Source organism: Bufo gargarizans, chromosome 5 (assembly GCF_014858855.1).
Source record: "Bufo gargarizans isolate SCDJY-AF-19 chromosome 5, ASM1485885v1, whole genome shotgun sequence".
Classification (NCBI taxonomy): domain Eukaryota; kingdom Metazoa; phylum Chordata; class Amphibia; order Anura; family Bufonidae; genus Bufo; species Bufo gargarizans.
The window spans coordinates 201606628-201630852 of NC_058084.1; the positions used below are offsets into that span (position 1 = coordinate 201606628).

The window sequence follows — 24225 nt, forward strand, 5'->3', positions numbered from 1 at the left end:
GAGGGGAATTTTTAGACCACCCAACTAAACTGCTTTTATAAGTGGTCTAGACTAAATAGGAAGACTGTTATAGGGAAGAGGGTCTAGGCTACAAAGCCAGAATGATGTAATATAAAGAGATTACAGACCTATAATTTAGAACTACACTTCTGTTAGAAGAAGTAATGCAGACTACACACAGCCAAACTGTTGTCCAAGCGGGAGGTTCAGACTATACAACACCAGATTGTTGTAGGAGGAGGTCTATGTTCCCCAACCAAACTCCTGTTATTTGTAGTGTTCCAGACAACACAGCCACAGCTGTTATATAGGGAGGTTCAGACTACACATCCAGGCTTCTGTTATAAAGGCAGTCCTATACAGCTAAACTGTCATTATATAAGGGTTGCCCGTACTATACAACCAAATTATTGTTATAAAAAGAGGTCTATTTTCTTGTCATATAATTTGAATTCTGCATTTTTAGTAGGTTCTCCTCCCAACACTCATCTTCCTGAGTTATTGGGTGGAGATTAGTTGTTACCATTTCTCCCATAGAGTGCTCAGGGAGAAAACAGGAGATTCATAACAAACTCAGACACATAATATAGAATATTATTGAAAAATACTGATGAGTTTTGTGAAAAGTTATTGACCATTTAATTATTGCAACATATCAAATATATGGTCTCCCTGGTTTATATGATTAGCCACATGGCTGCATTTTTAACCAGGGTATCATGGAAATCATTTGTACTCCATGGGCCAGATTTATCATTAGCTCAAGTCAGAATAATGGAGTGAAAAAGTCACAAAAATTAGCGACTTTTATTGGCTCTGAAACTGGGCGTGTTTTCTTCTGTAAATTAATCTCTAGACAGATTTACTATTGTGACCATTTAAAAAGTCGCAAAAAAGTCGCAAAAAAAATGAGCAATTTCACTCCAGTGAGCACCATGCTTATCTTATGCGACTTTTTAATAGAACATGTGACTTTTTCTTAAAGACGTGCTTACAATTTGAGTCCTTCTAAGCCAATGCAATATTTTTCAATAACAGGTTATAAAAATAAAATCAAGATCCACTGAACCGTAAACCATTAAACCTTACAGACTTTTTTCTTTTGAAAATTCACCCGTAGAGTCCCAAGCTTTTACTTATCCAAGCAAAGCTATCAATTACAGTGCACATGATATTTCAGTGACAGCTTGTATGATAAAAACTGATAGATGTTTCAATTTCTTGATGCTAGTCTGTGATATATGTCCACATATTTTCCCATATTCCAGTTAAACAAAAAAAAATTTTCAGGTTAGAAGTATAACATAGAGTTACAGTATAATAACATGCCATGAAGATATAAATCGGAACACAACTTTGAGAAGAAAACTAGGAGGGAAAAGGAACATTAGCCAAGTGAAAATACACAGCTATCAAGATTTAATATGAATCCTGCTCTGTAACTGAGTGTGAAATTACTTGTTTACATCTGTTATCTGGGAGCTAGCTGGATATGGGCAAGGCACAGAAATGCTGAAATATAAACCAGACAAATATAACACAGTCCTCAAATTCCTGGGAAATGCTTGTATACCCTGCTAGCAACAAGGAGATTAAAATTCTGAAATCACTGTGATATTTCATATTTGTTTTCCAAGATTTCTCCTAAGGTAAAAACTTAAAGAAATTATTTCATTTTATTTATCGTCAAACTACTACTGTAGGGGTCATGTCATATTATACAGCCAGAATGCTGCTTTAAATGGGTTTTCTGAGATTACTATGGCTTTAGCAGATATGCTCATGGTAGTTGGACCCATTTTCACCATGTAAACACATCACTCTGGTTTTACAGTATGTAGCAGTCTATGTTGCTGTTTCCCATCAAACCCAAGATGCACTTCTCCTTTCTTAGCCACAGCTCTGGCACCGCCCCTAAGAACATCCAGCTAGTTTATAGCTCCTCCCACCCAGCTAATTAGATAGACACTACACTATCACTGCTCCTGTTTCATACACCCATGGACATAACATCACAGGAAATAAGAAAGAGCTATGGACACAGCCAAGAACAGAAGATAAATGTAAAGGAAATATGTTACAGAATGGCAGCATTTTTATGCAGTGGTCCAGAATACACAGAAAAACAGTGTTACAGTTAGAGACAACCATTAATATAGTTAATTTAGGTATACAGAAAACAAACTGGGTGTGCTGTCCCAGCATTTATTTCTTCCATTTAGATAATGGTTGTATTTGTGTTATTATATCATTACCATGTAATGTAGTGCTGCCACCCTGTGGTCATTCTTGTTATAGGTTTCCTAATGCATTATGTAAATTCCATTGCCTTTGCTCTCTGTTCTACTCCTCCCTTTCTGTGACATCACTTCCTGTGCTCTATTCTTGTGTCTTCCTTTCCTGCTGCAGACTCAGAGCTGGTGAGAGCATTTCGTTTTGACCTCTAATGTCCTCTAGTATCCTCTAATTTCCTCTATGTGTTCTGCTCAAGATAAACTCAATAAATTAACAAAGCATCTCCATTGTATTCTCCTCACTGGATTTTCACATACAAATGGTACCACGACCTAGGGATATTAGTGAGTTCAGCTGTCTACCATTGCTTGTACAGAGATAACCAGTCAGAGACTTCTGTAATGTATATCTGTGGCAGAATAGTCAAAACTAAAGCTAAATCTACAGTCTTTGCATGTCCACACGCAGTCTGCAAGCAAGCTTAAAGCTGTCCGCCATCTTACATGCACATGGCTTCATAAGCACAGTGAGTAAGCCGAAATCCTTTCTTAAAAAGACAGTACCACTTAACCAGCTCAGCTCCCCTAGCTTAAACCCCCTTAATGACCAGACCACTTTTTACAATTCTGCACTACTCTACTTTCACGGTTTATTACTCGGTCATACAACTTACCACCCAAATGAATTTTACCTCTTTTCTTCTCACTAATAGAGCTTTCATTTGGTGGTATTTCATTGCTGCTGACATTTTAACTTTTTTTGATATTAATCGAAATTTACCAAATTGTATCTATATACATTTTTCTCAAAATGTATTGTTCTACATGTCTTTGATAAAAAAAAAATGCAATAAGTGTATATTTATTGGTTTGGGTAAAAGTTATAGCGTTTGCAAACTGGTACAAAAATGTGAATTTCTGCTTTTTGAAGCAGCTCTGACTTTCATAGCACCTGTCATGTTTCCTGAGGTTCTACAATGCCCAGACAGTAGAAACACCCCACAAATGACCCCATTTCGGAAAGTAGACACCCTAAGGTATTCGCTGATGGGCATAGTGAGTTCATAGAAGTTTTTATTTTTTGTCACAAGTTAGCGGAACATGAAGATTTTTATTTTATTAAATTTTTTTCTTACAAAGTCTCATATTCCACTAACTTGTGACAAAAAATAAAAACTTCCATGAACTCACTATGCCCATCACGAAATACCTTGGGGTGTCTTCTTTCCAAAAGGGGTCACATGTGGGGTATTTATACTGTCCTGGCATTTTAGGGGACCTAAAGCATGAGAAGTAGTTTGGAATCCAAATGCGTAAAAAATGCCCTGTGAAATCCTAAAGGTGCTCTTTAGAATTTGGGCCCCTTTGGGCACCTAGGCTGCAAAAAAGTGTCGCACATGTGGTATCGCTGTACTCAGAAGAAGTAGGGCAATGTGTTTTGGGGTGTATTTTTACATATACCCATGCTGGGTGAGAGAAATATATCTCTAAAAGTCAACTTTTCCCCTTTTTTTTATACAAAGTTGTCATTATAGAGAGATATTTCTCTCACCCAGCATGGTTATATGTAAAAAGACACCTAAAAACACATTGCCCTACTTCTTCTGAGTACGGCGATACCACAGTTCATAGAATTTTTTTTTTTTGGCACAAGTTAGCGGAAATTGATATTTTTTTGTTTTTTCTCACAAAGTCTCCTTTTCCGCTAACTTGTGACAAAAAACTCAATCTTTCATGGACTCACTATGCCCCTCAGCGAATACCTTGGGGTGTCTTCTTTCTGAAATGGGGATCATTTGTCGGGTATTTATACTGCCCTGGCATTTTAGGAGCCCTAAAGCATGAGGAGCCCTAAAGCATGGAATATAAATGTCTAAAAATGTTTACGCATTTTGATTCAGTGAGGGGTATGGTGAGTTCATGTGTCATTGATCACCCCCCCTGTAAGGCTCCATTCAGACGTCCATATGTGTTTTGCAGATCCGCGGATCCGCGGGGTGTGATCAGGGAGTCTATATGGGGTGATCAGGGGTTAATAGGGGTTAATAAGTGACGGGGGGGTGTAATTTAGTGGTGTTTGGTGTTACTTTACAGAGCTGCCTGTGTCCTCTGGTGGTCGATCCAAGCAAAAGGGACCACCAGAGGACCAGGTAGCAGGTATATTAGACGCTGTTATCAAAACAGCATCTAATATACCTTTTAGGGGTTAAAAAAATTGCATCTACAGCCTGCCAGTGAATGATCGCCGCAGGCAGGCTGTAGATCCACTCGTTTACCTTCCGATCCTGTGAACGCGCGCGTCTAGGAGGAATAACAGGGCCGCCGCCAGGATGCAATCCTGCGTGCGGCAGTCTTGTAGTGGTTAAACAGGAATAACATGTCCACAACAGGCTCCGTGGATTTCTCAGTCACTGAACATACAGAAACTCACCCTGCTCTCAAAAACTCAGATATTCAGGAAGCAGAGTCCATATTCACTGAAGAACAAACTGTACCATCTAAATCTGTAATCAAACCAACACAAAAGATTAGAAAGAACTTTGAGGCAACCAAAGAAGAGTTTAGTGACAATATAAATGATTTATGGCAAATAATTGAACACTTTATAGCAGCTCTTTCATGCTATAACAATGATGCACCAAAGTTAAACACAGCGTTTAATCGTTTAACTAACGCCTATGTTAGCTATAAGCAACTGTCTACAAAGTATATCACTTTCCTGAGCGACTCAGATTTTAATGATGCCTCAGAAGTGTTGAGAGAGAGAAAGAATCTCCTCCAAGAGAAGGATGCCTTAGTACAAGACACTAAGAGTAAGGCAGACCTCTGCATCGCACACTTGCAAGAAGTGAGATCCCATCGATCAACTTCAACCAAATATACACTTTCATCTTCCAAAACCTCTCATACCGGAAGGTCGGCGTTGCATGACAAGCTTATAGAGATCTGGGCAGGATCAGAGGAAGCTAGTGTAAGAAGTTCCATTTCTAAGAAGGAGGCTGAGATCACAAAGAAGATAGCAGAAATGGAGGCAGAAATGGCAAAGAAGAAGGCAAGGAAGAAAGCAGAAGCCCAACTAAAAATTCTCCAAACAGAGAACGATGGACAGTGTTGTTTACATGCTATACACATTGAAGTAATAGAATCCATGAATGCTTCTAGTTTTATCAATGCTTTTAGACGATTTCTCGCCATCAGAGGACCAGTAACGCAAAAGATATCTAGCTACAACAAATGTCTCCCCTTCCTGTATGAAAATATGTGGCAAAGAGACTGGTTCCAAGTGCTGTGATAAAGTGTGTTTGGTCAACGTCTACCCAGAAGGGCAATCTGAAAAGGCCACCAGAATGTACGCCATTATAGATGAACAAAGCAATAGGTCTCTGGTAAACCTAAATTCTTTGAGATCTATGGCATAACGGGAGAAGCAAAACCATACACCCTAAACACTTGTTTTGGTCGTGTAGAGACTTATGGCAGAAGAGCCACTGGATACCTTATCTCCTCCAATAAAGGGAACGTTCATATACCCTTGCCAACGTTAATTGAATGTGACCAGATACCTGATGACAGAGATGAAATTTCTACTCCAGAAGCTGCATACCATCATTCCCACTTGAAACATCTAGCTAGTGAGATTCCTCCTAAGGACATGAATGCTGACGTCCTACTCTTGCTTTGTAGAGACATTCTGAGAATCCACAAGGTGTGACAACAATGCAAAGGTCCTAACAATGCCCCATATGCACAGAGACTCGACTGAGGCTGGGTGATTGTGGGAATGTATGTATAAATAAGAGCCACAAACCATCTCAAATGAACTCCTTCAAAACTTTTGTGCTCAAAAATTGGCGCACAACTCACTTTAAGCCATGTGTTCATGATTATGATGTAAAGGAAAAGCTTTCTAACCTCCTTAAGGCACCAGACATCATTCCTTTATGACAACTTAGGAGGATAAGTGTTTTTTTTACAACACCAGAGGATAACAGATTAGCTTTATCCATAGATGAGTTTATTAAAATAATGGACAATGGATTCTTCAAAGATGCATCTAACCACTTAGTTGCACCTTTAGCTTTCCGTGCTGTAATAGCCAGGCTTCCTGACAACCAGGAACAGGCACTATCGAGATTCATCTCTTTACAACGTACATTAAAAAACAAACCCAAAAAGAAAAATCATGTTTTGGCCTTCATGGAAAAGATACTGCATTTTACAATGACTATGCAGAGCCAGCTCCACCTTTGCAAGAGCATGAAGAATGCTGGTACCTTCCCTCATTTGGAGTATATCACCCACGGAAACCAAACCATATAAGAGTGGTATTCGACATAATGGCGTATCTCTGAACGACGTCCATCTTACCTTAATAATCTGGTAGGAGTACTTATGAGATTCAGAAAGGAGCCAGTTTCTATTACTGCAGACATTGAACAAATGTTCTACTGCTTTATCATACTGCAAGACCACAGAAATTATCTCAGGTTTCTTGGCACAGAGACAATGACACCAGCAAGGAAATGGTTGAATACTTTATGAAGGTGCACGTGTTCGGTAACAGTCCTTCACCTGCTGTTGCTACATATGGCCTACGTAGGGCTGCCTCTGATGGTGAGTCAGAGTTTGGAAAAGATGCCCAAAACTTAGTTGAAAGAGACTACTACGTGGACGACGCACTGAAATCCTTGCCCACAGTGGAGGAAGCCATAGATCTGCTTAAAATGACACACGTTATGCTTTCAAAATCTTGTCTGAGGTTACAAAAAATCGCCTCTAACTGCTGCTATAATGAAAGCCTTCTAGCCCAGTGATCATGCCACAGAATTCAGAGACTTGAATCTAGGGATAGACAATCCACCAGTACAGAGAAGTCTGGGTTTGAGGTGGGACTTATCAAATGACTCCTGTGGGTTTCAAGTTAGATGTGCAGATAAATCATTTACTAAACAGGAAGTTCTCTCAGTGGTGAAAAGCCTATATGATCCCCTGGGATTTGTAGCACCTTTGACTGTATAGGCAAATTCCTGTTAAGACAGTGTTCAGTCTATTTCGGACTGGGGTTCTCCACTGCTCTCTGACAAATAGCAAAAGTGGGAGCTTTGGAAGGAATGCCTGCATGCATTAGACAGGATTCACATACGTACCACGATGCTACACTCCAACATCCCTTACAACAACTCAGAGGAAAGAAATCTACATCTTCTCAGCTACGTCTACTGAAGCCATCGCAGCTGTTGCTTATTTAAAGGTAATAGTCCATTGCAATGAAGCTGTTTGGAAAGGTTAGATTAGCTCCGAAGCCCGAACACACTATTCCTAGGCTCAAACTTTGTGGAACTGTACTAGCTGTGGATGACATTCAATTTTACACAGACAATAACATTGTTCTGGGTTATATATACAACCAGTTGAAATGCTTCTACGTCTATGTCAGTAACCCCATTGAAAGGATTAGAAGGTCCTCTAAACCTGAACAGTGGCACTATGTTCCATCTCATCTCAATACCGCAGATTGCACCACCAGACCAGCATCTGGTAGAGTCTCTGCAAATTCGTTTTGATTAACAGGACCAGAGTTTTTGCTGAACCAGAATAAAGAAACTCCTACTCAAGATGTCTTCAGTCTCCCTCATGAAGATTCAAAGATTTGCCCTGAAGTTAGTACCCTTGTCACCAAGTCTGAAAAGAAGGCTGGCTAGGGCTGTCACCACTTTGAACGCTTCTCCAGATGGTCAAGGCTCGTTCACACCATTGCAAGGTTAGTCAACATTATACATTGCTTTCGCACTGACAAACACAGCACGGAATGTTACAGTTGGCACGTGTGCCATAAACCTATCACTGCTGAAGATATTGCCCTAAGTTAGTTGCGTGTGATATGTAACATACAGCCGAGTGCCTTTTACATGGAACTGAAATGTATACATGCCAAACAAGATATTCCAAAAAGCAGCCCCACTGACAACTTGAAACCAGTAATTGACAATCATGGCATGCTGAGGGTTGGTGGTCGCCTAAACAAGGCTAAGTTAGAGATTTCAGAAAGGAATCCCCTCATTATTCCTGCCAATCACCATGTTACTACACTGCTGATACTACATTATCATGAAAGAATCAAACACCAAGGCAGACATTTCAATGAGGGTGTTTTAAGAGCTGTAGGTTTTTGGATAGTGGGAGCAAAAAGACAGGTTGCTCATATAATTCACCATTGCATTAAATGTCACAAGGCAAGGGGAAAACTGCAACATTAACAAATTTACTTATGTTGGTCTGGATGTCTTCGGGCCATGGGCAGTTACTGCACGTAGGACCAGAGGTGGTCATGCAGACAGAAAACGATGGGCAGTGTTGTTTATATGCTTAAGTGTACATGCTATACACATTGAAGTAATAGAATCCAAGAACGCTTCTAGTTTCATCAATGCTTTAAGACGATTTCTCGCCATCAGAGGACCAGTAAAGCAAATGAGATCTGACAGTGGAACCAACTTCATAGGCGCCTGCCGAGAATTGCAAATCAACTCTAAGCCAGTTCAAGACTACTTGGCCAACAATGGTTGTACATGGATCTTTAACCGGGAAGTGTACTGTCCCAGCATTTATTTCTTCCATTTAGATAATGGCTGTATTTGTGTTATAATATCATTACCATGTTATGTAATGCTGCCACCCTGTGGTCATTCTTATAGGTTTATAGTTTTCCTAATAGGTTTCCTAATGTATTATATAAATGTTATTGCCTTTGCTCTCTGTTCTACTCCTCCCTTTCTGTGACATCACATCCTGTGCTCTGTTCCTGTGTCTTCCTTTCCTGCTGCAGACTCAGAGCTGGTGAGAGCATTTTAGTTTTGACCTCTAATGTCCTCTAATTTCCTCTATGTGTTTTGCTCAAGGTAAACTTAATAAATTAACAAAGCATCTCCATTGTATTCTTCTCAATGGATTTTCACATACAAATGGTACCATGACCTAGGAATATTAGTGAGTTGAGCTAATCTAGAGTGCTCTGTTGCTAAGGGCATCCCCAGCAAAAATGCATACAATTAGGATACCGGAGTTCCGTGAAATTTCCCTACCTGTGACATTTTCCTACCCTCGTCACTTCCTGTTGTGACATGGCCGCAATGGACATGATGTTCCCAGCTTTGGAAGGAGGTGTGCCGTGCAGGAACACTACAACGGGGTGGGGAAATTTCACACCAGAGTTGGGGAGAAGGGGCCACCTAATGAGCTTGCGCCTTACCTCTCAGCTGGACACCGGCCGACACTGCGCCTCAGCAGCGGTTAAAGGGTAGAGAAAAATTACGGGACAGTGCGCAAGCGCAGCTAACTACTCCCGTCAGGATACACCGCGCATGCGCACCGACGGACAGCGAGATCCTTATACCGAACATCCATCCGATCACCGTGCCCACGCAGTGTGGAGGTAGGGAGATCTGATGGCCATTTGTTCTGTTAAATCTCCCTACCATTCACCTGCGCACACGCGGTGTCTGATCATCTGGAGCCAGCTGAGAGGTAAGGCGCAAGCGCCCAACTCTGGTGTAATATTTCCCTACCCCGTCGTTGTGCACCTGCGCGGCGTGGCACACATCCTTCCAAAGCTGGGAACGTCATGTCCAGTGTGGCCGCATCACAACAGGAAGTGACGAGGGTAGTGAAATTTCACGGGTAGGGGAAATATCACAGAACACCGGAAGTGGACCACATGTGCCACAAAATGTGTGGTTAAAAATATAAGATCACTGCAAATGGTGTACCACAATAGTATGCAACTGACAATACAAGGCTAAACCCTCACACCGATGTTAAAAAATTTGATTTTAGCCAATATATTCCTGTCAGGAACATATCAGATCCCGTGCACCCTGCCAAGGAATCTCAGTGTAGCACAGAACCTACCGCTAACCTACCTATAGTGTGTGAATACTGTCCGATAGGTGCCAAGGGCCGACTCACAGCCAAACTCCCACATACCTCCAAAGTAAGATCACTAATACAATGGGAGGAGGGAGGAGGCTGCGAACCCCACCTATAGCAGGCCATGTGATACAGGCTACCAGGTGTTCACACACTATAGGTAGGTTAGCGGTAGGTCTTGTGCTACACTGATATACCTTGGAGGTGTGCGCGGGCTCCGATATGTTCCTGACAGGAATATATTGGCTAAAATCTAATTTTTCAACAGCAGTGTGAGGGCTTAGCCTTGTATTGTCAGTTGCATACTATTGTGGTGCACCATTTGCAGTGATCTAGTTCAGATATCTACCATTGCTTGTACAGAGATTACCACTCACAACCAGTCAGAGACTTCTCTAACGTACATCTGTGGCACAATACTGAGTGAATGGAGCCCAGTGATGGAAAGTCCATACATGGTATGGCACATCACCAAAGCAGCCATATAAACAAAGTTACAGTCAGCAGGACCGGGGCAACTTTGGAGTGATGGTGCTTGGGCAGAGAGACATTCAGCTAGTGAGAAAAGGATATTTTGCTGTTTAACACATTCACTGCCGTTGGCCGTTTTATTATCTTGGACAACCACTTTAAAGAGTATTACTTATATTTCCTGACATTTCTGCATTAGTATTTCTCATGAAATAATTCTGTAGCTTTTATTTAGAACTCTGTGTTGTAGTGACTTTAATATTCTCTGTGGAAATATATGAAGAAACTGTCCCCTGAGCATTATTATTCCCCTTGTCTATAGAGTGTGTCCATATGAATTCTGACACTGACAACACTGATAGGTCTGTGTCAGAGTAAGTAAGTAGATGCATACCCTATAGACAAAAAGAATGGTAACGCCCAGTTGTCAAATTATTCACTATTCAAGAAAAGATGTGAATAAAGCAGATACATTTTGTACAAAGTAACAAATACACAAACATCCTTTAATTTTTTTGTTGGTTCAGTAAGTACAGTTCTGTTGTTCCTCACTGGTCTGTTAACATTGCTTACTGTATGTGAAATTGTGCTGTGCAGAGATGATTGCTGACCTCTGTCACCAGACAAACTTTTAATGTACTGCACAGACATCCCCTGTTAACGCCCCTCATCTAGACAGAGTAGAAATATGCCTGGAAGGAACACTATGAGGTACTATGAGACTGGCTTGTTGGAACCAAGCCTCCCAAAAAATTATACCTTACTGTGGGACTAATGCAAGCACAAGTGTTAATTATAATAAGAAATACGTGACCATACAAGGCAGTTGATCGGCTGTTTATTGCTAATAGCAGTAGCAGTAGTAGTGGCGGATATGTAGCATTGATAGTGGTGGCAGTAGGGGATTAAAAGCAAGGAGTAGCAACCCCGGTGGTGGCGGCAGCAGCAGCCGCCATATGGTACATGTTGGGAGGCAGACAGTGACTGTGGCCTGATGGTGACAGTGGCATGATGGCAGCAGCAGCACCATAGGGAACATGATGGTCGGCAAGCAGTGGCGTACATAGAGAAGTAAGGGCCCCATAGCAAGGATCAAACCAGGCCCCCCACACTGGCCAGAAGTGTTTCTGCCTAAGGGCAAGTAACATGATGGAAGGCAGACAGACAACAACAGTGGCAATTCATTGTCCTCAGCTAGAAAAGTATGAAAATCCTCCCGGACCCAAGCTTTGTTCATTTTGACAAAAGTGATGTTTTCGACACTAGCAGAGGAAAACTTGGTCTGTTTGTGTGTCACCATGCCCCCTGAGGTGTTGAAAACAACCTCCGATATAGCATTGGAAGCTCGGCAAGAAAGAAGACAAAGAGCATACTGGGCCAGTTTGGGCCACTGTTCTAGTCTGTCTCTCCAGAAGTCCATGGGGTCAAAGAACAGGGTATGCGCTGGAGACAGGCCAGAGTCCAGGTAGAACCTTGACACTGAGATAGTAGATCTCCGTTTGCTGATTTGCCTTAGCCTGGCACAGTATGTAAAAAAAACTGCTGTATCATGTTAAGGAGACTGAACTGTCTGCTGCTGCTGTGGCTTCTGCTGCTTGTAGCAGTAGAGAGGGCGGCTGGAGGTGAGTGACTCTGCGGGGGGTGGAGAGAGGCCTCACTTTCAGACACGCTGGCAGCGGGCGTTTTTTCTCCAAAAGTTGCGGCAAGCTGAGTACACAGGCTTTGCTGGCAATAATGTAATTTGTTATGAAAACATACCCCCATTTTACTTTGATAGGAGAGGTTCTAAAAGCATGACTATCCAGTAATCATCAGACTGCTTCAATGTGTAAGAAAGTATACAGCTCATCATTCTGGTCAGCTTATCCAAGGATCACCACTATTAAAAGGTTCATGAGTAATTTATTAATACTGAGAGCATCAGATCAATATGTACCAGGTCGGTGGCTTAAGGAGGACTCGGACGGCCCCATGGGCATCAGCCTACTGGAAAATTTCCCTGTAGGGTCTATGGCTAGTCCACCCCTGCACACAGTTGTAGCTTTGTGTGCCGACCTTGTGGAGCAAAACCTGCATATAAGAGTTGCTCACACAGTGGCAGAAGAGCTTGGTGTAGGTCTGGCACATTTTGAGCCCGTGCCCACAGGATTATTAGCATCACCAGTTCCCAAGCTGACCACAATATTAGCAGTTCTGGCCCTGAAAGTTCTTTTGGAAGTTTTGGACGTACATTTCCTCAACTCTGTATTACCACTGAAGCCACCACCCTTCTCAGATGTTTTCTCCTCCACATCGGCACCTTGATCTGGCTACCAAGTCCTGTTCAACACACAATCATTATCATAGTCCTCACCTTCCCTGCCAGCAGACTTTGATATGTCACGGTGGGCACCTTCGCCCCCCACCTCCTGATTCACTGTTCTGTAATTTCCCTGACTGCCACTGTCACTACCACTGCTCACTCTCTCCCTCCCCACACCAAAAATATAACTAGGGAAGGTGGTTTGATTTCTGTGTATAGCGTAATTTGTGTTTAATTTCATTGAGAGAAAAATGGCATTATTGATTTTGGTACAACGCAATGCATTTAATTTCAACGCAGATATGATGCACTGAAAAAAAAATTGCTCAGCAGCAGATGGTGTTATTGCTGGAAAATGCTTTTGCTACAATGAAACGCATTTAACACAGATACATATGATGCATTAAAAACAAAATGTACAATTATTTTTCTGCAACAGAATGCTATTGGGAGCATGTTGTACTGGCAATAAGCTGTTAATACGCCGATGTAGAAATTCCAGGTTTCAACAGCCTCAACTCCTCCCTGAAAGCTTTCCCTGCTCAAATTTCCTATTCTAAATATATAGTATATATATATATATATATATATATATATATATACAGACAAAAAGTTGGGATACACCTTCTCATTGAAAGAGTTTTCTTTATTTTCATGACTATGAAAATTGTAGATTCACACTGAAGGCATCAAAACTATGAATTAACACGTGGAATTATATACATAAAAAAAAAGTGTGAAACAATTGAAAATATGTCATATCCTAGGTTCTTCAAAGTAGGCACCTTTTGGTTTTCACTTCACAGGTGTGCCCTGTCATGTTTAATAAGTGGGATTTCTTGCCTTATAAATGGGGTTGGGACCATCAGTTGCGTTGTGGAGAAGTCAGGTGGATACACAGCTGATAGTACTACTGAATAGACTGTTAGAATTTGTATTATGGCAAGAAAAAGCAGCTAAGTAAAGAAAAACTAGTGGCCATCATTACTTTAAGAAATGAAGGTCAGTCAGTCCGAAAAATTGGACTAGAGGAGACCTTGTGAATCAGGCCTTCATGGTAGAATATCTGCTAGGAAACCACTGCTAAGGACAGGCAACAAGCAGAAGAGACTTGTTTGGGCTAAATAACACAAGGAATGGACATTAGACCAGTAGAAATCTGTGCTTTGGTCTGATGAGTCCAAATTTGAGATCTTTGATTCCAACCATCGTGTCTTTGTGCGACGCAGAAAAGGTGAACGGATGGACTCTACATGCCTAGTTTCCACCGTGAAGCATGAAGGAGGAGGTGTGATGGTGTGGGGGTGCTTTGCTGGTGACACTGTTGGGGATTTATTCAAAATTGAAGGCATACTGAACCAGCATGGCTACCACAGCATCTTGCAGCGGCATGCTATTCCATCCGGTTTGCGTTTAGTTGGACCATCATTTATTTTTCAACAGGACAATGACCCCAAACACACCTCCAGGCTGTGTAAGGGCTATTTGACCATGAAGGAGAGTGATGGGGTGCTGCGCCAGATTACCTGGCCTCCACAGTCACCAGAACTTAACCCAATCGAGATGGTTTGGGGTGAGCTGGACCGCAGAGTGAAGGCAAAAGGGCCAACAAGTGCTAAGCATCTCTGGGAACTCCTTCAAGACTGTTGGAAGACCATTTCAGATGACTACCTCTTAAAGCTCATCAAGAGAATGCCAAGAGTGTGCAAAGCAGTAATCAAAGCAAAGGGTGGCTACTTTGAAGAACCTAGAATATGACATATTTTCAGTTGTTTCACAGTTTTTTGTTATGTATATAATTCCACATGTGTTAATTCATAGTTTTGATGAATCTAGTTTTGATGAATCTACAATTTTCATAGTCATAAAAATAAAGAAAACTCTTTGAATGAGAAGGTGTGTCCAAACTTTTGGTCTGTACTGTATATATATATATATATATATATATATTTTTTTTTTTTATCATTCTTCTTTCTAGTCTTTCCCTTCACTGTCCCTGACATTAGAATAAAACATTGACTGTGACTGTACAGTGTCCCTAAGATAATTTTTTGCCAGAGACTGCTACACCCATCCAACATAGAATGATGTTCTGCTCGGGCACCTCTCTGATTGCTGCCCCACTAAATGGCTCATCCAGGCTGTCAGTCAGCCCGTGAGCCAATCAAGACAAGCCCTCTTCCCTACTTCTCCTCAGGGTCATGTGAGCATTCTTCTTATTCCCTCAGGCTTTTTCCAGCCCAACATGTGCAGTGAAATAGATATGAGTGCTGTTTTACTGGATTTTTTTTTAAGCAAACCTGAAAAGCTTCAAGTTAACTTTGCAGATGAGTTTTTGTGAAATTTGGAACAGAACCAATCAGTTACGATCTGGTTTCTTCATCATTACTATGTATGTTAACCATAAGAATGAATTCAATTGCTAAAGGTTATATTAAGACCTGTACTCTGATAAGAACAGCAATGGCCAGGAAGACAACCAGCAATAATGCCAACTGGTCATTAAAGTCTTTTGATGCCATGATCAAGTGAGATCACGGCATCTAAAGGGTGAAAAACCCAGAAGTCTCAAGGTATTGAAGCTGCAATTCTTATTTCAATCCTTATGTTATCAGGCAATCCTTATGTTATCAGGCCAACATAAGAAATGAGCAAAGACGCATGATTGTTCTGAATGTTATTTAAAAAATATATATTTTGTATGGTCATATACGATCTTCAAAAAAAAAAAAAAATACATAAATAAAAAAATATAAACATCATGGCCCTCACCACATCCAAAAACGCCCGTATTATTAAAATATAAATAATATTTTTCAATATGGCGAATGGCGGAAAAAAAAAGGTCAAAATAGCAAATTTGCTATATTTTCATTGCTTCTCTTACCCAAAAAATGTAATAAGATGTGATCAAAAAGTCACACACACTCTAAGATGATATTAATAAAATCTAAGGATTGTCCCACAAAAATTAGACCCCACACAGCTCAGTAGGTATCACTATTACAAAGTAACAGGGGTCAGAATATGGCAATGTAAAGAAAAATAATTAATTTTTCAAAGTTTTAATTTATTTTTACACTATTTAGACATGAAAAAAAACTATACATATGTGGTATAATTGTAATCATACTGACTCAGAGAATGAAGAGCACAGGTCAGTTTTGATACAAAGGAAACTCCTTGGGAACAAAACCCATAAAAGTGTTTTGTTTTTTTCCCCCACTTCCCATTACATTGTATGCTATATTAAATGGTGACATAAGAAAGTACAACTTGTCCCACAAAAAAATACAGCTATGTGAACAAAAGTTATGGCTCAAGGAAGATAGGGTAGAAAAATGAAAACGAAAAAACGAAAAAAAAAAAAAATATATATATATATATAAATATCTCTTTCATGCTTGCCTTAATCTAGTTCTTGCATTCCCTTAACCCTTTAACAGTTTTCCCCAAGCTCTGCTCAGGTTTTAAGAACAGGCACTAACAGATCACAACCAAGCAAAGCTGAGCAGGGGGAGCGGGAGGCCGTCTTTATCCCCTTGGGGCTTGATAACAGCCAGGGATATAAGACTTTTCTGACAGCTGACAGCCTAGGCTTTAAAATAAGACCAGAATCATAGCATAGCATGATCACAGCTCCAATGCACTTGTGCCCCCAGAATTATGTGCCAGCTATACAGGCATAAAGTCAAAATTTACAATATAAAGGTGACATTTTCAGAAGGGTTTTTCCAATTTTTATGTGACTGTTGAGGGGTTAAACTGTAAATATTTTCAGTGTCTCCTTTATCCAGTTGCAATGCCACTCTGCAATTTTTGTAAATTTTATCTAATTCCTATACAAGGATGATTGCTTCTTGATTAATAACTCATTCAGATCTTGTTTTCTTTGCTGTTGTCCACCAATTCTCAAGGGTAAATAGTCATTCTCATGTAAATACATACATTTTTGAGAAAACGTCTGTAGACTTGACTGATTTAAAGCATTCAGTCTTTTTAATTCAATGCTGCTATATTAAGTTAGAGGTGTAAACACGGATGACAGGGTCAGGCAATTTCTCTTTGCATCTGTAAAATTCATGCAGAAGTACAAGGAAGTGGTTATTCTGAAAATAACATACATTTTCTTTATTTAGGTATACAATTAAAAAGATGAGCAACATATATGAATCAGCAGCCAACACCCTTGGGATCTTCAACAGTCCGTGTCTCACTAAAGTGGAATTGAGAGTTTCTTGTAAGGGGATATTGGACAGAGATGCGCTCTCCAAACCAGATCCCTGTGTAATCCTGAAAATGCAGTCGCACGGGCAGTGGTTTGAGGTAAGAGTACAGAACGCATTCTCATTTGCTTTCCATTTGAAGCCAGGAAAAATGACAGTATGTACGGTAACAGTGAAATACACAACCCTTTATCTATAACATTGTAATACATTAAATACTGATACAAGGTTATTATTACAGATGAGAATACATTTTTACTGGTTTGACATTTATATAAAAATGAGGCAGGTCATGATGTTTAGTGTAAGTAATAAAAAAAATACAAACACAGCTAGACTGGAAAGAGCTGTGCTTTCTGCTACATTTCAAGTGCTAGTTCCTGCACTAGAGGCTGAAGGAAACAGCTAATCGGTGGAGGTTGGGGCCCCAAAAGATCAGATATTGATGATCTATCCTGAGCACCGGGAAAACCCATTTAGCTGTATGACTATGTAGGTTACTTTTGAACCTAGGTATGGAAAAAAAATTGTGCTCAAGGGGTAGCATTCACTTTAAGACCTCTTGAATAATAGAGCTCATAAACTGGACAACTAATGCAACAAAAACATTTTCATTGATTAATAGTTCCTTCTCGAAAACAAAGGTTAAAGGGGTTATCCAAGACTAAACTTTTTTAACAGAGGTCTGTCCCTGTGGTGGGGTTCATACTTACCTGCTCCCCACTGCTGGGTTCCAGATGCATCGCTAGATGGCTGCCTCCGCAAGTCCTGGGTCTCTGGGAATCAACATCCTGTTGAAGAGCGTCTCTTGACCTCTGTAGCCAGTCACTGGCCACATGTCACCGCCAGTTCTGTGAGAAGGTCTGTTAGACATTCTTCTCTACCTCTTGCATGACGTTCTTTGTTTTGGTTTCACTTTATCATCTCCTTTCCTTCTCCCAGCTGTCACCTATTTACACTAATTGTCTCCCTTTATATTCCCTCCCATACTGCCTCACTTTGTGGTTTATACGTCTTCCTGAATGAGTTGTTCACTGCTGGATGCTGCTTCTGCTGATTCCTCAGATAGTCTGTTTTCTTTATTTGTGTTTCCTTGCTGGCTTGATTCTAGGTGACCCTGACTCCGTCCGTATTAAGTGCAGGGAGCCGGTGGTCGTGTCCCCTCACTATTATAGTGTTTTCAGGTGTCACATAGTATTAGGTACGTGGGCATGCAATTGTCTACCATAAAAACCTTTGCATGGGCATAGCAGTCAGGGAGAGCTCTAGGGGTTTTATAGGGCTCACCCATATGCTCCTTAGTTTGGGATCAAGCCAGTCAGATGTTTATTTATAAGTTCCAGCTTTCTGCAACACTATCCGTGAGACCACAGTAGTGATCTGTCACTCATGGTTCACCTGATGACCGTCAACAGGATGTTGATTCCCAGAGACCCGGCGGCCGTGAAGTTATAAAGCCAGAATCCAGTAGCAGGGACTAGTAAGTATTAACCCCACCAAGAATCCATCCACTCTGAAGAGATCTGTTAGAAAAGTCCTATACTGTTCATACATGTTGTAAATTATTCAAATAATACACTGGGCAAACCAATACATTATAAAATAGCTAATCTGTATCTAAGCAATGAAAGAAGCTTCCCTCTGAATCACGTTAGAAATGATTTCCTTTTCTTGCTGTTGAAATTATTTGTGTCTTCCCCCATGTGATGCTATTATCATTCATTTTTGGTAAAGATACTTGTCACATTTAATCAGCCTCCTTACCGGAAAAATATTCATGTTCCTTGTCTTGTGCTGTATATTTCTCATTCTTCGAAAAAAAAAATGGAACGCACTGGAAATAGAGATTGTACATCATTTTGAGTGTCACCAGGAGCATTCACAATCTGTTTAATTGAAGGAATATCATTAAAATACACGTTTCCCCCATCTTGAAGCATTATTGTAACTTGTTAGAATTTATTGAGAGTTCACAGCACTTGCTTCTCATCCCTGTCTTTTGTCAAGGATGAAAACCCCAGCTTTACAGGAGTGATGGGGTCTTTGAGGAAGCGTTCTCTTATCTGCCTTGGTTTCTGCATACTCTGCAGGAATGAAAGAGAGCCTTATTATTGCGTGGAAAAAGTGGGATTCCTGGTACCTTGTAGTAGATTTCATCCAAAATGAAAAGCCAACACAGCTGGGAATCCTGAGTAAAAATGTTCTATGCGTGTTGGCTTCAATAGAATGGTAGCAGCCCTGTGAAATGTAAGAATGTGCCTTTATTAAATAAAATTACCTATACCATATAGAACTCGGCAAAGGAGATTGGATAGAAATGAGGCAATTTTTTCAAGACTAGAGTGAGAACAGTACAGTCTGTAAAGGGGTTATCTTACCTTTCAAGCTGTTTTTAGCATCAATTACTGCAGTTAATTATGGTATATACATCATTCAATACCCACTATCTTTCAGTCATCATTCAGTCTTAAAAGATAGAAGTGTCATATTGAAGAGATTGGAAGAAATTAGCCAATGTAGATTCTAACTGATTGATGTTGCTGTCAATTCTGGGAAATGTATAATACGCATTGAATATGTTTAACTGATAATGTCTCCTTTATACCCTATTCCCATACTCGGAAGCAATTCCACTTTTAAATAAACATATCAGTTGAGTTGTAATATTCATGAAATAGTCAATCTGATAATCAGAATGATAACTGCTATGTTGACATTTGAGGCGTTGGCCTTTTCATTGAGCATTGTCCTAGTTTTAGGAGAACATTCCGTGGAACAAGAGGTTATCCCAAAACATAGTGGAGAAAAAATATATGAAAATATATTAAATATATTGAAGGGGGATTTTATTTTTAAGGGGAATCTGTTGATTGAAAAATTCACTGTTAACCCAGAGAACGTGTATTGTAGGGCTAGCTCCGCTGAATGTAATGCTATATTTCACTTGGCAATCTGTTGCTTCATTATGGAGAAAAAGTACTTTGTAAATGAACAGTTAAAGGGAATCTGTTATCAACTTTATGCTGACCTCACTGAGGACAGCATCAAATAGTGACAGAAATGCTGATTTCAGCGGTGTGTCACTCATGAGCTAATAGTAAGTGGCTTCCGAGAACCAGCATCATAATCATTGCAGCATGGGCCTTGAAAAGAGTCAAATCTACTTGAGAAGAGTCATGGTTATTCATAATCTCCTGCTCTCCCCGCCCATCTGCTGATGATTGGCAGTTCTCTCCTAGATAGAAAGAGAGAAATCTAGGTAGAAGACTGTCAATCATCAGCAAGTGGGCAGGAATAGCAGGAAGTCATGAGTAACCATGACTCTTCTCAGGTGGCCGTGACTCTTTTCAAGGCCCAATCTGCAATGATTGTGATGTTGGTTCTCGGCAACCACTTACTTTTAACTTTTAAATGACAGAACACTGAAAAAACTTACCTGTCTCTACTTTATACTGCCGTTAGTATAGGCAGCATAAAGTTGATGACAGGTTCCCTTTAAGTGCCCCAAGGGTGGCCCAAGTCATGGACACCCTTGCTCCTCCTGCTTCCTGCCACTCCCTCTCCTTCTTGATTGACAGGGCCAGGTCCCTGCATAGTCCTCTCAGCTGGTTTAACAGAGAATTTCCAGATGACAGACTCTCTTTACCCATTTTACTGGCATCTCATGTACGGTATGAAAAGAGAAAAGATTAGTGGAATTGGCGCTGTCTGAAACTCTGGTACTCTACACCTTCCAGAATGAAGAAGCTGCATTTCTTGGTAATCTTCAGAGCAGCACATCTTTTAAAATAAATAATTTTTATGTTTATAATTTTTTTATGCACTTGACATAAAACGTCCAGAACTAACAGCGACATTACCTGCGCTACATCTCCTGTGTAAAGTTTGCACATCCTAAATATCAGTAACATTCAGTTTAATTTATTTGCGCATACACTTACAAAACATGCGCTACTGTACTTGTGACATAATGGCAAGCATATATACCATTTAATATGCTCAAGGCAAGCAGTAAGGGACGGGGAAGTGGCAGTGCTGCTGATGGTGCACGAATAGGCCGTGGCCTTGGGTGCGGTGAAATTGTGCCTGCTGCCAGACCACAAAAAATACACTAATCCACAATACCGAGTTTCATGTCCCAGTTTGCAGGGCGGCACAGGACACCACTCTTGAAGTCACACGAGTGCGACCAGGTGGTCGTTTGGATTGCAGCAGATACTGCTTCCAGTCGGTTAAGCACCACCCTGTCTTCCACAAAGTACAGTCTCAGTATCCAAGAGTCTGGTCAACAGAATCCCCACCCTGATCCTCCTTCCTCCCACCATGGAGAGTCTTGGCAAACAAGTGATCCCACACTCAGATATTCCGAGGAGCTCTTTTCATCGCCATTCCTTGATTTGGCCCTCTCACAAAGCCTGCTTGAAGAGGGACATGAGGAGATCTTGTGCACTCTTGAGCATCCGCAGTCAGAAAAAGATGACGGTGGGGAATGGCAATTAGTGTTTCACGGTGGATGATGAGGATGAGACACAGTTGTCAATAAGTGAGGTTCTTGTTAGTTCAACAAGTCAGGAGGATGACCAGAGTGAGAAAGAGGAGGTGGTGGATGATGAAATCACTGACCCAACCTGGGAAGGTGGCAAGCCGAGAGAGGACAGCAGAACAGAGGGGGAGGAATCTGCAGCACCGCAACAAGCTGGAAGAGGCAGTGGGGTGGCAAAAGGAAGAAGGCAGGCCACACCAAAGAGGCCCACAACTGTTCCCCGGAGCACCCCCTTGCGGCAATCTACCTTGCCAAGGAGCAGTCTGGCACTTTTTTAAAGAAAGTGCGGACGATAAAAGAATTGTCATTTGCAACCTGTGCCGTACCAAAGTTAGCAATTGCGTGAACATGAGCAACCTCACCACCCCCAGCATGATCTGCCACATGGCATCAAAGCACCCTAATAGGTGGGCCGAACGCCTGGGTCCACAATCAGTGTCTGCGGGTCACACCACTGCCTCCTCTTCCCCTTTGTTACATGCTGGACAATCCCCTGTCCAAGACGCAGGCCCGGATGCCTCCCGCCCTGCACCTGGACTTTCGCAAGCACAATCATCTAGCACATCCACTTCTGTGTCCCAGCGCAGCGTACAGATGTCCATACCCCAGGCCTTTGAACGAAAGCGCAAATACCCAGCCATGCACCCATAGCACTAAATGCTGACCTTACCAAATTACTAGCCCTGGAAATGTTGCCATTTAGGCTTGTGGACACGGAGGCTTTCCGCAGCCTGATGGCGGTCGCCGTCCCTTCTTACTCAGTTCCCAGCTGCCACTATTTTTCCCGGTATGCCGTCCCCGCCTTACACCAGCATGTGTCCCGTAACATCACCCATGCCCTGACCAACACAGTTACTGGGAAGGTCCTCTTAACGACTGACACATGGACAAGCGCTTTTGGACAGGGACGCTACATTCCCTGACGGCACACTGGGTGAACGTTGTGGGGGCCGGGAGCAAGTCGTACCCTGGGATGGTGCAGGCGCTACCGATGCCAAAGATTGCGGGCCCTACTTTTATCAGGATTTCCGCCACCACCTACATTAGTGGCTGCAACCCTCTCCACCTCCTTCTCCACTTCCACCTCTGAATTCTCATCTTGCAGCACCAGTCAGCCATCAGTCATTAGCTGGAAGCAGTGTAGCAATTCAGTGGGGAAGCGGCAACAGGTCGTGCTGAAACTAATTTGCTTAGGTGACAAACAGCACACCGCCGCAGAGCTGTGGCAGGGTATAAGGAACCAGACTGAGCTGTGGCTCTCGCCACTAAACCTACAACCAGGCATTGTTGTGTCTGATAATGGCCGTAACTTGGTGGCGTCTTTGAACCTCGGCAAGCTCACACACATACCATGCCTAACTAACGTGTTCAACTTAGTGGTTCAGCGGTTTATCAAAACCTAACCCAATTTGCCTGAGATACTGGTGAAAGTGGCCATTTCCGAAAGTCATTTACAGCTGCTGCTGGTCTGGCAATGCTGCAGCAGCACTTGCAATTGCCAGCTCACCAACTGTTGTGCGACGTGAGCACGTGCTGGGACTCCATGTTCCACATGTTGGCCTGGCTTTGTGAGCAGCAGAGGGCAGTAGTGGAATACCAGCTGCAACATGGACGTCACCTTTCCAGTCAGCTTCCGCTCTTCAAAAGCTACAAGTGGGCATGGATGTCTGACCTCTGTGAGGTTTTACACAATTTTGAGGAATCAACACAGATGGTGAGCAGCAATGCTGCTATTATCAGCGTAACCATCCCACTTCTGTGTCTCGACACCCTAATGTTTTAGAGGGTCAGCAGCAGACCCTCACCCCTAATGTTTTAAAGGGTCGCCAGCAGGCCCTCCCCCATAATGTTTTAAATGGTTAGATCAGCAGCAGGCCCTCGTCCTAATGTTTTAGATGGTCAGATCAGCAGCAGGCCCTCACCCATAATGTTTTAGAGGGTCAGCTCAGCAGCAGACCCTCACCCCTAATGTTTTAGATGGTCAGATCAGCAGCAGGCCCTCACCCATAATGTTTTAGAGGGTCACCAGCAGGCCCTCGTCCATAATGTTTTAGAGGGTCAGATCAGCAGCAGGCCCTCGCCCCTAATGTTTTAGATAGTCAGAACAGCAGCAGGCCCTCACCCCTATAAAGGACAGATAAGGCTTCTCTTTTACTCCTGATTTTGGCTTAAAAAACTGCCTAAAAATCCCACAGGTTTTGCCGTACCCTTACACTGTAAACTTTAATGAAGAATTTCTCACCTTGTTCTGTTCTATTTACTGTGTTGTCATATTTTATGTAGATGTGCATTAGACGCATCTTTGCTCAGTCTGCAGCTTAACCGTTGAGCACGTCCTAGAGCAACCAGACCTCAATTTAAAGATCTGCTCCCTCGTGTCTTTGTAGATGTGTGAATTTGAGGACAAGTCGCTGTAAGCTGCCACAGACTTGTAAATTCACACCTTTCACATTTTTGCAAATTCCTTAGCTTTATATTTAGATGAAGACATTTTAAGATCAAGTAATATACAGTATAAGACAT

General features: G+C 41.7%; 1 protein-coding gene across 1 annotated transcript in view; it reads left to right on the top strand.

Moving 5' to 3' along the window:
- Nucleotides 1-7850: 7850 nt before the first annotated feature.
- CPNE4 (copine 4) overlaps nt 7851-24225 on the top strand; it is a 479073-nt gene continuing 462698 nt past the window's right edge. Inside the window, exons 1-4 of the mRNA XM_044295448.1 lie at nt 7851-7995; nt 8629-8799; nt 15362-15461; nt 17073-17259. Coding sequence (XP_044151383.1) covers nt 7851-7995; nt 8629-8799; nt 15362-15461; nt 17073-17259 — 603 coding nt within the window. The remainder of the gene's footprint in view (nt 7996-8628; nt 8800-15361; nt 15462-17072; nt 17260-24225) is intronic.